General features: G+C 42.6%; 1 protein-coding gene across 1 annotated transcript; it reads left to right on the top strand.

Moving 5' to 3' along the window:
• Positions 1 to 3,819: 3,819 nt before the first annotated feature.
• On the top strand, positions 3,820 to 10,886 carry LOC119366083 (crossover junction endonuclease EME1-like). The gene is made up of 11 exons (XM_037631747.1): positions 3,820 to 4,821; positions 5,688 to 5,836; positions 5,935 to 6,000; positions 6,091 to 6,244; positions 6,368 to 6,474; positions 7,197 to 7,372; positions 7,902 to 7,965; positions 8,039 to 8,157; positions 9,404 to 9,493; positions 10,213 to 10,327; positions 10,424 to 10,886. Exons 1-11 carry the CDS (start codon positions 3,906 to 3,908, stop codon positions 10,574 to 10,576), a joined length of 2,109 nt encoding a protein of 702 aa, XP_037487644.1. The 5' UTR covers positions 3,820 to 3,905; the 3' UTR covers positions 10,577 to 10,886.
• Positions 10,887 to 12,949: the final 2,063 nt, after the last annotated feature.

Here is a 12,949-nt window from a genome sequence, read left to right as displayed (position 1 = left end):
CTGAAGAATTGCACCAAACCGACGATTGACCCACTTTTGATTGCGATCGACCTTCTGATGAAGACTTAGAATAAGCTCACGATCTATCATCATTCATGGAGCAGTGGCTTGAGGAACTGGCTTTGAAGCTTTTGCGGCAGAGTCTTGGGTTGCAGAGTCATCATTGGTGGAATAAGATGCATATAAGAGATCAAAGAAGACTCAAATAGTATTTACAGATATAACTGATCATAAACTCGCAATTCATCGGATCCCAACAAACACACCGCAAAAAGTTACATCAAATAGATCTCCAAGAACATCCAGGAGAACATTGTATTGAAGATTTTTACAAAGAGAGAGAAGAAGCCATCTAGCTACTACCTATGGACCCGTAGGTCTGTGATAAACTACGCACGCATCATCGGAGGAGCACCAATGAGGATGATGAACCCCTCTCTGTGTTCGTTTTCCCCTCCGGCAAGGTGCCGGAATATGGCTCTAGATTGGATCTCGTGGTTCTGGAACTTGCGGCGGCTGGAATTGTGTTTCGTCAACTCCCCCTAGGGTTTTTGGAATATTTTGGTATTTATAGAGCTGAGAGGCGGTGGAGAGGGCACCCGTGGGACCCACTACCCACCAGGGCACCCCAGGGCCCTCTAGCGCGCCCTGGTGCCTTGTGGGCCCCACATGCCTCCCCTCCTGCACTTCCTTGGCTCCCAAGTTGTCTTCTAGGCCAAAAAAATCCCCAAAAAATTTCACTGCATTTGGACTTTATTTGATATGGATATTCTGCGAAGTAAAAAACAAACAAAAAACAGCACCTGGCACTGGGCACTATGTCAATAGGTTAGTCCCAAAAAATGATATAAAGTTGCTATAAAATAAATGTAAAACATCCAAGATTGATAATATGACAACATGAAACAATCAAAATTTATAGATACATTGGAGATGTATCATGTCCCGCCAGAATTTATGTAGAAGATGAACACCAGCTGCGCGATCCCGATGATGAACAATAGGCTCACCCTTGCTAAGGGTTTGTTTCCCTTCGTCGTTGCTCACCGAATCAAGATCAGGTACCCGTCTCCTTTAAGTTAGTGACTCCCGACACCTTGAAGGGATTGTCTTCAACAACAACAACGTTGGTATGGTGACCAGGTGCAAGGAGCACTGCGAGGCATTTACCATGTATCGTTTGGGTGTTACCTCTGTTTAAGACTTTTGCGCTGGATGTTTAGTTTAAGACTTTCCTGCAACTGTTCGTCAATTTAACTGCATATGAGTAAGACTGGTTTACGCCATGCATGTTATTAATTTCCTATGTTGTGCATGTTTGTGTGCTGGTAACCCCACCACTCTAAGATCACAAGTCTTGCATGTAACCAAACAAAACTTTACATCTACTAGAACAAACTTACAACCAAACACCATTGTGTGTGTTTCTGCTCAACTAGACCGGAAGGGACGTATGCAAACAAACTATGTGCAGAATATTGTTTTTTGCCTGTTTTCATTCAGCCTCTCTGAGTCAGGCCATAGATGCAAAGGGCTCAAAATCCATGCAGTATACCAAATGCATCCTTAGCCATTGCCTCGTTCCCCTAACATCAGCATGGACTCAGATCCTCTAACTTTGGGAGGGAAGTTAGGGATGCCCTGACTTCCGTTGGCTTGATTTTCATAGCCCGCGTCCTAATATGATGATTTGTAAGCATATTTATCTACAGTGATCTATAAAGAATAATTAATCTATATCGATTCATGTTCCTCTGATTTGCCTTCCTCATTTTATACAGAGAGTGAATTGTAGACTGACTTGCCTCCTCCAAGTCAGAGGATCCGGTTTCCATCTGCTTATGTTTTGGTGCTCTCTAGGAAGAATGCCAATTTATTTTGATGCAAGGAATGTGTATGTGATGGTCTTGTAAAATGATTGTGATTCCTTAAATGAAATTTATGTTGAGCCTCCTTTTGCTCAAGAGAAGAAGGGAAGGGACAAAAGTGACAATACATTTTCTCTTTTCTTTTATTTTTCTTTAGGAGTATATATTTGCTCTTATTTTTGTAAATCCTTTTATCTTTTTGAAATATTATTGAAAGAGTTGTGACATTTGGATTTGGAAGGCTTCGATGCATCCCTGACCTATGCACAATGTAATATGACAATATGCAACCACGTTTTTAGATGGATGTCGATTTGCAAGTTCTAGCTTACGATATGATTTATATACAAGAAATTCATAGTTTCAAGAATTCTGAGGTACCACAAGATGAAACCTGAGGAGTTGGGAATACTTTTGTTGTTTTGCATGGTGGTCCCTCGTTGTCCTGGGAGATAGTTCCGATTGTTGATGTTTTATTCGAATTCGAAAGTGCCAGACCTATATATTTATAAAGAAAGTAATCCAGTTCATTGATTCCTACCACTTAATCTTAATTTTTTTTGCGGGTGACCACTTAATCTTAATTTATTGTATCTTCCCGAGAATCCAAGGCCAACAGTGAGCATGCCATGGCCAAGAAACCTGATTTTAAACCCTTTTTTGCGAGAAGATTTTTAAACTCACAATGACCTACAAACGACCTCACTCGATGAAATGTTTAAGTTCCCACCACCTGGGAAGCGAAGGGCTGACTAGTCAATTTGTGTCAAAACACAATGTCTCTATAAAAAGTATCCATCATATAAAGGTTAAAAGCAGACAGAGGCAAAACTTATAGACTTTAATTCCCATTAATACCGTAACCATTTGAATGTGGACGATCAAAACAAAAAATAAAACAATGTTTTTTTTTAGAATCATAAAACAATGTGTTGTGAGTGCGCGCTGCACAGGAAAACAACGGGCTATAATGTCCAAACTAGCATCTTGTGCAATGCATCCAAAATCCATTATGTTTTTTTTTGGGTAAAAACTTCCAATCTACATATCATCAATCATGATAGTACAACAAATACTAGAAATAACAAAAAAAATATCTAGATCCATAGACCACCTAGCGATGACTACACGCACTGAAACGAGCCGAAGGCGCGCCGCCGCCTCGCCCTCCCTCACTGGAGCCGGGCAAAACTTGTTGTAGTAGACAGTCAGAAAGTCGTCGTGCTAAGGCCATATAGGCCAGCGCATTAGAACAACAACCACCATCATTGAAAGTTTAGGTCGAAAGGATCCAACCTATAGACACATGAACACAGACGAACAAAATACTTGATCAAATCGGAAACAAATCTTCACATGCCCTCCCATGAAACATAGGAGAGTATCGCTTGAAACATTTCTTTGGCGCGCTGGCCTAATACGTTTTACATTTATGTTTGTTTTCAATTTTTGTTATACATTTATGAATGTTTCCTTTCCTTTCTGTTTTTTTAAGTTTTACATTTGATCATTTCATTCTAATTATTTTTCTTCCCTTGTATTCCTTCTTAAAATATATGAATATTTTTTCAAAGTACATAAACAGTTAAATGTATGCATGTACTTCCTCATATGCATGAATATTACTTCTATTGTACATGAAAACTATATTATTACATTAATATGTTTCATTTTTGTAAATATATGAATATCTTATTAGCATTTCACAATTGTTTTTCAAATATATGAACATAGTTTTTGGTTACACGTGGACATTTTCTCCTATTATTAAACTTTGGTTTATAGGAGGTATACTCCTATTAGAAACTCCATTTCCCCTTTTCTTTTTTTAGTCGAAACACACACCCGGAAATCCCAATTTTTCCTTAAAAAACGAGGAAAAAGTGTGCCGGTTGACGGGCCGCGCTAAATGCAGCCCATGAGGAACACCTTCAGGCGACGCGGCATTCCCGTTGCGGCAAACCCCACCCCAAACCCGAAACCCTCGCCCGCCTCCGGCGGAAACCCTCGATTCCCCACCCCACTCCCCACTCCGAAATGAGTTCGCCGGAGGACGCCCTGGGAGACAGCGCCCTGGCGCCGACCATGGCCTCGCGTGTCTCCGCCGCCCGCATCGCCGTCGTCGAGCTCGAGGACGACGACGACGACACGGCCGCCTCCACCCCGGCCCCCCGCTCCCGCGCCTCCCGGGGCCTCCTCGACGCCTCCTCCTCCTCCCCGGCCTTCCCCAAGCGCCGGCTGCCGATGTCCCCCATCTGCATCGACGATGACACGCCTCCTCCCCCGCCGAAGCGGCGGGAGCCCGGATCCGCCGCGCCCGGGACCGGGACCCCCCCGTCGTTCGTCCCGTGCTCGCTCGCCCCCCGCCCCCGCGTCGCCGCCGCTCCCGGTTCTTTCTTCCCGAGCCCGTTCCGCGCCGCTGCTTTGCAGATCCCTGGGCGGTCTGCCCCCGGATCTGTCGACCTGGACATTGTTGTCCTGGAGACGCCGGGCTACACCCCCGTGCGCCGGGTCGGGGCCTCCCCGGGGCCCGTCCCGTGCTCGCTCAGCCCCCGCTCCGGCGGCGATGGTCCGCGCACGCCTGATTCTGTTCTCCGGCGCAATATCGACTTCGAAGATGCCGCTGATCTGGGGATCCCCGGGTCGGCTTCCCCCGGCTCTGCCGACCCCGACATTCTTGTCCTGGAGACCCCGGGCTTCACCGCCTCCCGCCCGGCCGGGCCTTCCAGCGTCCCAATCGGGACTCCCCCGTCGTTCGTTCCGTGCTCACTCGCCCCACAGTCCCGTGGTGCTGCTGTTCCTAATACGCCTGTTCTACCGCGCGCGTTCGACTTTGACGCTGCTGATTTGGGGATCCCTGGGCCGGCGTTCCCCGGATCTGTTGGCCCCAACGCTGAGACACGTTTCTTCACCAACTCGCGCTTGGATGTGGCAGGCCCCTCCACTTTTCGAGGTTTCTTTTCTGCTGCCCCTGCAAATACATTCTTTTGGTGAAATTCTTAACTAGAACTAGGCTTGTAGCTGCCTTTTATTTTAGGCTTGATAGCTGAACAATGGTTATCTTGCCAAGAAGTGAGCAGTGTGTACACTGGCTTAATCTATGAAATTTGCTACGGGGCAAGAAGATACTCCCTCCGTTCCAAAATAGATGTCTCAACTTTATACTAAAGTTAGTACAAAGTTGAGTCATCTATTTTGGAACGGAGGGAGTAGATGGGAATTGGTTGTGCTCATGCTTAGGCTGCAAGGCATTTAGCTTTGTGTCATGAGAGGCAAAGTGGGTGTCTTTTTTAGAAAAGACTGACAAGATAGGTGTTGTTTTGTGCAATTTGAGATGATTTGTTAGTTGTTTTTTTGTTTTACGTCTCTTCTAGATACAGGCCAAGAAGGTGCAAATTCCTTTGCTGACTTAAATAGCCCAAGAACATTTGAAATTCCGAACTGCAAAACAAAATGCAATCTTTATTTATTGAGAACGGTATAATCTTGATCCTTCAGGTCGTGTAGAACAAGTGACTTCTCTACCGCTCAAGTTCATGTCAACTAATATTTTGGATAACATGTCAGTTCGTAGTATCGAACCCTAACTAATATATTGTTTGTGTTAGTTTTCTTCAGAGATGAGTTTTTATTCACACGAATATCAAGAACTTCAGCTCTTGCGCCTTAGAGCGGTTTAATTTTATATTCTCCATTTCTTATATGGAGGCGCCTTATGCCGCCCCATTAATTAATTTACTAGATGGTGGCATGTTCTGGACTCATTATAACTTGGATTCACCTAGGCAGGAGCAGTAACTCTAATTTGTGCCTTTTCAGGAGCTTCTTCCCCGATATCTTTGGACAGTGATGATGAGCTGGATGACTTTGGGTACAAAGAGCCATCAGACAATTTGATTTTACCCTGTGAAGAGCCCATGCAGGAAGAGGAGCGAAACGACAACACAGAACAAGGAAACACAAAGCAGGTCTGGCTGAGTAGCAAAGCCTGACAATAAACGAACTTCTCAATTCAAGTTTCACAATAGATGCAACTTCAGCAATAAACCTCTCTTTCATTATATAGGAAAGGATGCGACTAATAAAGGAAGGGAAAGCGAAAATGGTTGAAGAAAAGAAACGACAGCGGGAGGTCTGTCTCGTTAAGCATTTTACAAACCAATGTTTACCGTGTTGCATGATAGAGAGTGCAGAATATAAGAGCGTGCTGTTTACTTCGCAGGAAAATAAGCTCATGAAAGAGGCTATTAAAGCTCAAAAGGCAGAGCAGAAGAAGTATGCAAAAGAAAAAGAAGACTGGGAATCAGGAAAACATGCTTTAAAATCTATTGTTGCTGAGATTGACTCAACAATCATTGAAACTGGCTCAGTTGGAGGTATTTTAATACTTATACCCTGGCCAATTAATTAGTTGCATGAAACTATCAAGTTAGTCTCAATTATCGTGATTTTGTCTCCATTTTTCTCTATTGCTGAGATATTTGGACCTTTGCAAACAGGTGGTCTTCTAACACGGTTTGCAGAGAAAGGCCTTAAGTATCGAGTTCAGGTTAATCCAATCAGAGGATCGATTTTGTGGAAGATGGAGGTTCCTCAAATTGGCCAGGTGCTTGTTGGTCATAACTATATCTGTCATATTTACGATGAATGCTTCCTCTCTTTTGGTCTAGCCTTTAAAAAATTGTAATCCTCCATTTTCCCTCCGAATTCTTCTGTTCCAAAGGGGCCTTTACTAGATTGCATTCAACTACAATCTTTTATGTGAGACAACTTGAATTCCTGGAACAACACTGATGATAAAGGGGAACAATTGATTAAGCAACTACTTTGGGTAAAGGAAATATCTATATACTCCCTCAATCCGGGTTTATTAGCCCCCTCGTATTATGGGTCACTTTGACAATCTTTAACAAAATATGAAGTATATGATACAAAGAGCATATTGTTTGATTTGTATTCTAAAGAGGTTTCCAATGGTATAATTTCTGTGACATATAGTTCACATTTTATTAGTTAAATCTATGGTCAAATTTTAGCCCAAAATAAGAGGGGCCGTAGTAAACCTGGACGGAGGGAGTACATTCCAAGCCATGGAGAAGTAGGATGTAAGTTAAAGTGCTTTCCTGATGTGTCATTTCTGTTAAGCTTCCAGGAATCGAAAAAGTATCTTTATGACACAAAGTTACTGTAAAGATATAGATCCAAGGTTTTGTGACATACATTTAGTCTGGAACCACATAAAAATATCCTTGAGTAGTTAAGCATATCTTTCTGCATAACCAGCACCATGTCTTTGTCATATATCCTAAGTGATATTATTGTGTGCAGGACCCAGCTTCAGTGTCAGAAGTGCCATATATTCTATTTGTGCTTCAAGCTGAGGAATTCTGTGATCTTATCAACAGTGGGTCCTTCTGGGATCATGTTCACCTTGTTCAAGATCGCTATCCAACATTCACTGTTTGCTTTGTCACTAATAAATTGATGAACTACAGAAATAAATGGTTGGTTCTACAAAGTCTGAATTACCTTGTTCTACGGTTTTCTATTTATCTTTATGTCTTATGTTCACTGTTTCTGAAGCCCCTTTTGTTCTTTAAACTATGCTAAGTAGCCGACAACATTATCTATAGCTTTGGCATGCCATTTTTTGCTACTCTTCGTTGTTGTTCACCTAAATGTCCAGTGCAGAGTTTCCGACTGCTGTTACATCCCATTTAGTTAGCTCGATAGTTCATTTTCCCGGGAAAAAAACTTTCTTGAACTGTTAGACCGATAAGTGGACTTAAACAGGCTTAAATGGCACACTGTTTACATCCCTAATTGTGATGTCCTGTTTATTGTGTAAGCTGGAACCAACACACAAACACACTCAAGCCTGGAACATTATGCGAGAAAATCTGACCTGTATGGTAGTTCTGGATAATATTTTTATTTTTTCTGTAATGTTACAACTTGTAAGTAATAGGAAATGTATTCATCTTTTGTATTTGAAGTATGCTAAAATGTCCTTTCTTTTTTCTCGTGTGTTAGCGAGCGGGCTCAGTATAGGAATGCACCCAATTTTAATAGCTGGAAACGCCCACCAGTGGAAGAGGTCTGTTTCCAACCTTATCAAAATTTTCCTGAACTATCCTTTTATAGAATGTGTAATGGATTTGTTTTTTCAGGTTTTATGCAAATTAGCAACACACCATGTTAAAGTTCACTCAAGGCAATGCGCAGATGAAGCTGAAGTAGCCGATCATGTTGTTGGCTTGACATCTAGTCTTGCAAATTGCAGATTCAGGTAAGCTAGATTTGTTAGATCAGAATTACTTCACCAATGGTCGCCTGTGCTTTTTTTTTCTGGTTCTAGTCCACTGTACGCTAATTGCTTTGTGTAGTCATTATACTGAATTTGGACTGAAGTTGAACAGTAGCCTATAACATTGATCAATGATCATCGCTATAGGAAGCAAAAAATACTCCCCCAGTGACAACAAAAGCCCCCACGAGAAATCCGAGCTCAATTTTGACCATGAGTTTAGTAATCAACTTATAAGATATGAGTTATATGTACTACAAAAATAATACCCCCTCCGTTCACAGTTATAAGATGTTTTGGATATTTGAATATGGACTACATACGAACTGAATGAGTGAACAAGGACACTAAAATGCATCTATGTACATCCGAATCAGAAAAACGTTATAAGATGTTCTAACGTTTTTAATGTCCAAAACATCTTATAACTGTGAACAGAGGGAGTATCATTGTTCTTTCGAGTACGAATTCATTGATATAATATTTTAATGTCGTATGACTTACATTTTATTAGTGAAAGTTAGGCTAATTTCAACGTGGCCTTTTATATCTGGACGGAGGGAGTATGAATTACATAGATATAAGCACCTTTTTTATACAGCTGGTGTGCATATTATGCTAGATGGACATACTTGATTTGACTTCAGCGCATCGAATTCAGTTCACATGTTACTCTTCTAGTGGGTATTGTATTAGTCTTGCAGTCGTCTTTCACACTCACCAAACCAAGGGAAAATGTGTCAAGGTTCCCATATACACTGAAATCACAGCTCTAATACTGTAAACTTTCTGCCGAAAGACAAAAATCACATTACCTTGGACCTCTGTTACTCTTCCATTATGGCAGTGATGTTTCATGTAGCAGCCAGTTTGTATTCAGTGCTGTGGTACCCCAAGGTATAATTATGTTGTATCTACCTCCTAATGCCTAATATGGTATGAAATAGTTGTCATGTAGTTCTATTCAATGATATTTATATTTTTGGTGTCACTGGGGTTATTTCCCAACTGAATATGAGCGCACCGTGGAAGGCAAAGCCTTGACCGGAGGTGTGCTTGTTGGTCTCAACGCGAATTTGCCACCTGAGATAAGCTTGGTCCTTAATGACCATCATTATTAATGTTGCACATATTCAGTGATATGATTTTGTATTTTGTCCCATTTTGTCTTACTGAATCTGGAAGCAGCTCCATGTTCCATTAATGTTTACCCTGTGGACTTGTGCAGGAAACCACTGTCATGGTTATCTGTGCATGCTAATGGTGCAGTGGTCCCTAAAAATTTCATTGATAAAGATCTGGCTAAGAAAGACACGTGGTAAGTTGAACATATACTGAATCAGGTCTCCGTTTGGTTTTCTCCTCCTGATTATTCTACCAAACTGGAAATGGTTCCTGTTCTTGCATATACCGTAAGCTGTGCAATTCCAGTATTCTTCTTTTTGTGCAAGGCCACCTGCACTAAGTTTGGTTGTTGCCTTATTTTTCCTTCTGCAGAATTTTCATTAGAGTCGTAGAGTAACAAGTAAAACAGAGTTGCTTGTTCCTACACCAACGAGTCTCCTTCTCTGCTGTCTAGCCTAGTCTGTCTCGGTACCAGAGTTCTAAACTCTATTAGTATTATGGCCTAGTTCTCCCCATCAAAATTACTATGAAATGAAAACAACAACAACAAAATTCTATATGTGGGTGGGGTGGTTTCAACTCGTACATGTAAGCCAGTCTTGCGCCTCTTGGTTGGACTGGCTTGATTTTGATTTTCATGCTAACTGTTATACTAAAGAAACCGCCTTATAAATGGTCATGCTGTTTAACCAAACCTGAACAACAGGATTGTAATATCGCAACTGCTCTTTAGATGAAACTGTTGGCCATGCTGATGATAATTCCATATTATAATGTTTCTAGTCAAGTCATTCATTTTTAGCATCCAACTAGGCATCCATGCGTAGAACAATATTTTTAAATTCCAGCTTTCAAATCAGAGTTGCATTCCCTTAATCCTATCCAACTTTTCACATAAATTATCCATGGCAGGATGAAGGCTCTAATAGCCATCCCAAAGGTCCAGCCAAGGTTTGCCCTCGCGATATGGAAGAAGTACAGTACCATGAGATCCCTTCTGAAAGTATATATGGATTCCACTAAAACTGTGAGTGCTGCCCATTTTACCACGTTCTAAACTACTGCAATAGCTTGATGTGTTTCTCCTTGCGCGCTCTCAAGTCCTAACCTGTGCATGCGACAGGTTCGCGAGAAGGAGCTTCTGCTGCAGGACCTGATGTGCGAGGACCGCGTAGGCGAGGAAAGCCGAAGGCTGGGACCAGTATGCTCTAGAAGGGTTTACAGGACTCTCATGGCAGAAGACGGGGCAGTTGAAGCGGATGCTGCTGCCGAGTAATAACCCTAACGGTAGATCGTGTGATCCTTTCGGACCTGCTAGGCTAGTGCATATGTATTGGGTGTTGCACCACCAAGCTAAAACTAAAACTCCACGCAGCTATTGTAATGAAGCCATTACGTGCTGTGCTGCACGGTGGCGCTTATTATGTTCCGCGAGACTTGTACGAAAGCGGAACTAGAAGGATCGTATGCTTAGGGGATTGACGAATGGAATGCTATGCTAATATATATGTAATGTAAGATAAGCCAGTCGTGTGTTGTGAAGTTGTGTGTTGGTATTCTGTGATAGAAGGACATTGTTGACTACAGTCAGGAGCTCTTGCAATGCTTTTTTTATCTAGAACTAGAACGTTCGGGCCTCTATGATTCGCAGTAGCAGGAAAAACACGTGATTTGCTGAATCTTATAGAGCTTGAGTTCGTTTGATTGCATCGTAGAAGAAAACACATGATTTAGGAGATGAGAGAAGGAGGAATAGGGAGGTGAGAAGGGGCAGGGGATTATTGTTTGATGATGGGAGCCTTCCATCAACGGGCACATGAAAGAGATGGAAAGCATCAAAGCGGTGCGAAAGGGAAACACGTCCAATGATCAAAGTGGCGCGGAAGGGAGCACGTCCAATGATCTAACGAAACATCTAATGGTCTAAGCCACGTACCGGAGCTAGTTAGGCAGCTCCGGCATCCCTCTCGACGGCCGGCCGGCCTGATCGCGGAGAGCGAGCGACAGAGGACGCTTCACTGGTCGAAGACAGGACGACGGAACGGCATGGCACGGAGGGGTTTGGTCTGGTTTCCTTGCTTGCTGTTGGTACATCGCGGCCGGGCATTAACGGGTGAGCAGTGCTACTCGGGTGCGCCCAGCTCGTCGTACACCCCGTGCGCGACTTCTCGTGGAGCAGAGCAGTGTCTCCGTATGTGGCTTCCTTTAAGCCAAAGGTTGGAGCGTGTGCTCACGGCCGTACACCGCAAGTTGGCGGCTGCCATGCACGTTGCGCGCTAGTGATCGATCCAAGTTGAAAGAGACCGGGCCTCAAATAATCTGAGATTGTGTTCAAGAAAACAATGCATATCAAGTACTCCCTCCGTTCCAAAATACTTGTCTTTCTAGGCATTTCAAATGGACACAACATATGAATGTATGTAGACATATTTTAGAGTGTAGATTCGCTCATTTTGTTTCGTATGTAGTCACTTGTTGAAATCTCTAGAAAGACAAATATTTAGGAACGGAGGGAGTACTTTTTTTGGGGTGGTATTGTGGTAACGGGAATTTTGGTGACGGCAACGCTTCAATTGCGGCTTCTGCTAGTATTAATTTATGATGATGCTACCCAGCTGACGTTCGCTGGGAGAGGGGTGACAAGCAAACAACATTTGATGACAGTTTTATTTGTGAGGAAAGATGACGGCAATTTTAAAACAAAAAATGCCTTGTGTGAAGAAACTGTCATATGCCGCTCTGAAGAAGTTGTCATCTCCGCACAACTAAAAATGCCGCATAAAATGTTCGCAAATGCCACCCTCCCCGGCGAACATTCGCTAGTTACGAGCATCCTTCATTTTTGGACAATTTGTGATGCCATTCACTATAGAGCTCCTAGGAGGCTAGGAGGACCTGGTCTCTCCGGAACCGATGAAGGTAGAAGTGTTGTCCACTATGTTGGTACCCCTCCGTCTGATTTACCTCGTGTAGGTTGGGTGGTGGCACACGATGCAATCATCAAGATCAATGTGGATGCTAGCTACGTGATGGAAGAAGATTTTGCAAGCACTAGTGCGGTGGCTAGAGATCACCAGGGAGAAGTTTTGTTATCTTCGTGGGAATTCCACCCCATTTGCTCAAGTGTCAAGGAAACGGTGCTTTAGACCTCTTTAGCGAGTCCTTATGCCGTCATTGCCATGCACAAGACAATCATCATCGAGACTGACCGTTTTTTCCTAGACAGGTCAACTTTTGTCGGTTTGAAGAGAGAGACTTGGGGGTCTTGAGCCGCCTTATTCCCCAATGTACCATTGCAAAAGGTGAAACTCGTTGGCAATAGAGTGTCCCATGAGATTGCTAAAGAGGTAAATACACCTGTGGTGTCTGAACTTGTCATGAATGTTCAATCCTATATGTGACAAAAAATTGTAATTAATGATTGTATGATGTTTTCTGCGTCAACATATGGTGATCTTCAAAAAATTAGCAATATCTTATTTTTTTCATTCAATCATATAGAGTTAACTCTCTTGAAAACCGGTTAGAAAATCTTTATTTACAACAATATTAGCAAGTACTCCCTCCGTCTCATAATGTAAGACGTTTTTTGACACTAGAGGGGGTACTAATCTTAAACATCATAATCAGAAGACCAGCATCAACCCAT

This window comes from Triticum dicoccoides, chromosome 2B (genome assembly GCF_002162155.2).
Source record: "Triticum dicoccoides isolate Atlit2015 ecotype Zavitan chromosome 2B, WEW_v2.0, whole genome shotgun sequence".
In the NCBI taxonomy this organism is placed as follows: domain Eukaryota; kingdom Viridiplantae; phylum Streptophyta; class Magnoliopsida; order Poales; family Poaceae; genus Triticum; species Triticum dicoccoides.
Note: the sequence above shows the minus strand (reverse complement) of the source record. Positions and strands in the feature narration are given on the sequence as shown.

Bases quoted from the DNA above. Each gene is read 5' to 3' on its own strand.
- LOC119366083 (XM_037631747.1), top strand. From the start codon at position 3,906: ATGAGTTCGCCGGAGGACGCCCTGGGAGACAGCGCCCTGGCGCCGACC. The intron at 8,158-9,403 runs GTAAGCTAGATT...GGACTTGTGCAG, and splicing joins CTTGCAAATTGCAGATTCAG to GAAACCACTGTCATGGTTAT. The intron at 10,328-10,423 runs GTGAGTGCTGCC...TGCATGCGACAG, and splicing joins ATATGGATTCCACTAAAACT to GTTCGCGAGAAGGAGCTTCT.